A 3,692-nucleotide genomic window follows, 5' to 3' on the forward strand; every position below is an offset into this window, starting at 1 on the left:
CACCAATAGAGCGAGTTGTTTAGATACCAGGATTTATCGAAGGCACACAAGTTCTTTCCTGACAAGTTTCTTCACCACCTCTGTAATTTCTTCAGAGAATATGCCAACCATTTGAGTTCAACAAACAGACAATACTTCTGTTTGTTGAACCCAAATGGTTGGCATATAGTCTCTCTCACTGCGTTGGTATCCTAACTCTCAAAGTTTGGCCAATCTCAGCGCTGTATCTTTTATTATAAAAAATATTCAAAAGGTGATCACTAAAGCACTTGCAGTGGACAAACAAAAGCAGTTTCATCCAAAACAGAGAAAAAGAAAGAGGAAAAAATAAATAAATAAAAATCACAAGAAGAGACTAACTGTTGGTACAATATTCAGTATTAGTAATGACTTTAGACAAGCCATTAACAGAAATTGGAAAATTCCAATAACTAATCCTAATTTGAAAAATATCTTTTCAGAAAGCCCCTGAATTTGGTACAAAAAGGGATGAAACTTCAGGGATCTTTTTGTACTCAACGATCCTGTGCAGAAACATACCCATCTCCATCATACCCTCCGCCACCTAGATTGGGCAGCTCTAGAAGAAATGGTTGCATTACCTGTAATATGACAGTAGAAACAAAATTTCCATCATCCACATATGGGCAACAAAATTTAAATCAATCACCAGCTTTCTTGTAATAACACTTATGCTATCTACATTATTTAATGCGCCAGCTGACTATTTTAGGCAAGTCTGTACGCCTACTAAAGGAAGCAGTAAATCTATGTATCAGAATAGCACTGAGGGATACAACAACCAGTGGCAAGACATTTAAAATTTGGACACAATTCCAAAATTGGGCCTCAATTGTTTTTTGGCTGACACTTAAGTTTACACAGTTTATTTTTTTTATATTACTGTATTCTAATTTTGTATGTAACCTTATGCTTACTAACTTCATTAGGTAAATGCATTCATTTAACAGGATTTCTTAAAATTTTTAGTCACTTTTTACTACATTTGGGCTATTACTCTATATGGTTATTTAACTCTAGGGTGGTAATTACTCTTGGGAGTATTTCACATTATTACTATTATATAAAATGAGCACCAACACATTTAAAGTATGGACATGCACCGAATATATCCAATATTTAAAGTATCCAAAACACTGCGCAATATATTTTATTTGGATGTAAACTTTCTTTTGCAAACAATCGTTTGTGATTTAATCAATAATATGAAAACCGATGCCTAGAATATAGATATAGCAATGTTTATAGTCCAACATGTTACACAGTTTGTACTCGATTCTGTAGCTGGCTACTAGCCGTAAGTGAATAATGGACATATTCATTTTGTTAATATCGGATGTAGTGAGACTAGCTTTAACTCCTTCTGCAAAAAAATTGTATGTGATTAAATCAACATAATATGATAATTGATACCTTTTACATAGATATCCATGGTCTATAATAAACATTGTCATTTGCTGGTTTGCAGCTGCCTACTAGACGCTTGTGATTTAAAAGACATACTACCAATTTTATTGATATTGGATGCATTGCAACTAGTTATATTATTAAACACTTTAGGATTTAATGTTTTTCCCTTTATGGTATGTATAAATAAAAAGTAGAACTACTGGGATATGAAACTGAAGTTCATGGAGTTTCCTTTTGCACAACTTTGCAATTGAATGCTTAATTAATTTGAAGTTTTGTTGATAGAGTTTAAAAAAAATGTTGATACTACATCAATCATTGTGCATTATATGTTTAGGTTCTATTTCCGATTACCATGTTATATACTGAATTTTAGTCTTAATGATATCAGTTTTATTTTTTGCATTTAAAATGTATGCACCCACTGACTGCTCCTGGTGTTGGAAATAAGGTATTATAGGTTATGAGGGTATAAAGGAGTCCCCGCACTGATATTTTTTGTTTAAAGTTCTTGAAAAAGGTCCCGTTCCAGAAAAGAAACATTGGTACGTAATAAATGAAATTATATTATATTAAATGGAGTGCTTAAATGGGATTATTCTCCAGTCTTTGGAGGACTTCGCTAGACATACACACACACCGTTTAGTAAACAGACCATACCAGGATTTAAAAAAAAAAAAAAAAAGTTCTTTATTGTAATCTCCATATTTTTCTATTAAGATACGTTATACCTGGTCCTTTGAAAAAAAAAAAAAAAAAAAAAGCAGCCGTTTTTACCTCTAGCAGCAAACACATTCATATATTTGCTGATCTAATGTTTAAAAGAAATACAACAAAATAGATCAATTTAATATTTATCCTTTTAAATAAATAACATGTCTTCCGGGTAGGTTCCTTGTTTTCTTCTAATGGACACGACAGTTCAAATATAATCCAATAATTAAAATAAGGTCCCATGGCTTGTAAAGCCTACGGAGACATGGCATGCTTTTCATGTGCTGGTCTATAGCCATATGTGTTCTCTTGCAGTCTACGGTTTGCAGGAAATACAGTCCCATACAATAGGATGTCAGGAGGTGGATAACAAACCATGTCTGTTTTTCAGAATCTCCAGAGTGGGAGCCAGAGCACTGTAACAAAAATAAAATTAATACACACACAAGGGGCACCTTCATGTAATCAGATCAAAATGTTTAACTCTTCTATAAACATAAACAAATTGCTTCTTTCATTACAACTTACAGTAAATGGAAAATGATCAAAACAAAGGGTGATGCGTTACACACAACGAAAATTATAGTTTAAATATTTTCATTATTTTTTTAATAAAAAGATTAGTAAAAAATACTATTAGTAAGTTGTTAAACTACTGTTTAATACTGCCCCCCTCCCCCCTGTGTTTCCACCCTCCACTTGGGAAATAAAACAGAAAGGGTACTAGGTCTCCGTGCTGCCGACCTAATTGGATCCCGCCAAGGACCAAGCTCTAGCCAGCACCATAACCCATACTACCCAGAAGGATAAGAGAAGGCTAGGGAGGGGAAGGAGACTGTGGAGAATCAGCAGGGTACTATTATTGCTGCTGACATTTTAATGGTCAATACAATAACTGCTGCCAGCAGTAGTATCTGTAACCTATTACTGGGCATTACTGCTACTGCATATTACGCGGCAATGCTACTGATGACATATTAGGCACTACTTCTGCTGGTGACTTAAATTGAAGGAAAGGAAACATTTTAGAGTAGCAGTTGGCTGTAAAATGCATTGCAACTGCTGTGCTAGCAAATTGCTAATATTTCAGCTAGTACTACTGTTGTACCTATCAATTGTCATTACTAGTGTAGATCATCAGAGCAGTAAGGAAACATCTATTGGCGTAGCCCTATTGAAGAGCTGGAAGTCACACATCAGTCTCTCAAAATCTAGCAATTTGCCTCCCACTGCTATAAACTGTTAATTATCTAAGGATTTTTAGCCCCCTTCATATGGATGTATTACATACCTTTACTGTGTGGTGCACCCTTCTGTTATTTAGGCTACTGACACAGGAGTTTTGAGCACCTGTGCATTGCAGCCAGGAGCTTACACATTATTTCCCTGTAATTGGCGCTCAAAGTGCCCCTATGTCTTAATTCATTAGGTATTTGAATCAACAATAGTGAACTCACCATCCAGGTCGGATCACAGTAAACTTTCCGGGAACAGAAAGATCAACCACTGTAGATCCCAGCCGGCATTCTGGGCTAGATAAGTCTCC

At 35.0% G+C, this 3,692-nt stretch overlaps 1 protein-coding gene across 1 annotated transcript in view; it reads right to left on the reverse strand.

Moving 5' to 3' along the window:
* Positions 1 to 2,104: 2,104 nt before the first annotated feature.
* Positions 2,105 to 3,692, reverse strand: part of YRDC (yrdC N6-threonylcarbamoyltransferase domain containing) — a 12,913-nt gene continuing 11,325 nt past the window's right edge. The window contains exons 5-6 of the mRNA XM_075195398.1: positions 3,604 to 3,692; positions 2,105 to 2,562 (exon numbers count right to left, since the gene is read on the reverse strand). The exon at positions 3,604 to 3,692 is cut by the window's right edge and continues 54 nt beyond it. Of these exons, the coding sequence (XP_075051499.1) occupies positions 2,502 to 2,562; positions 3,604 to 3,692 (150 nt within the window). The 3' untranslated portion in view covers positions 2,105 to 2,501. The remainder of the gene's footprint in view (positions 2,563 to 3,603) is intronic.

Source organism: Mixophyes fleayi, chromosome 2, assembly GCF_038048845.1.
Source record: "Mixophyes fleayi isolate aMixFle1 chromosome 2, aMixFle1.hap1, whole genome shotgun sequence".
Lineage (NCBI taxonomy): Eukaryota > Metazoa > Chordata > Amphibia > Anura > Limnodynastidae > Mixophyes > Mixophyes fleayi.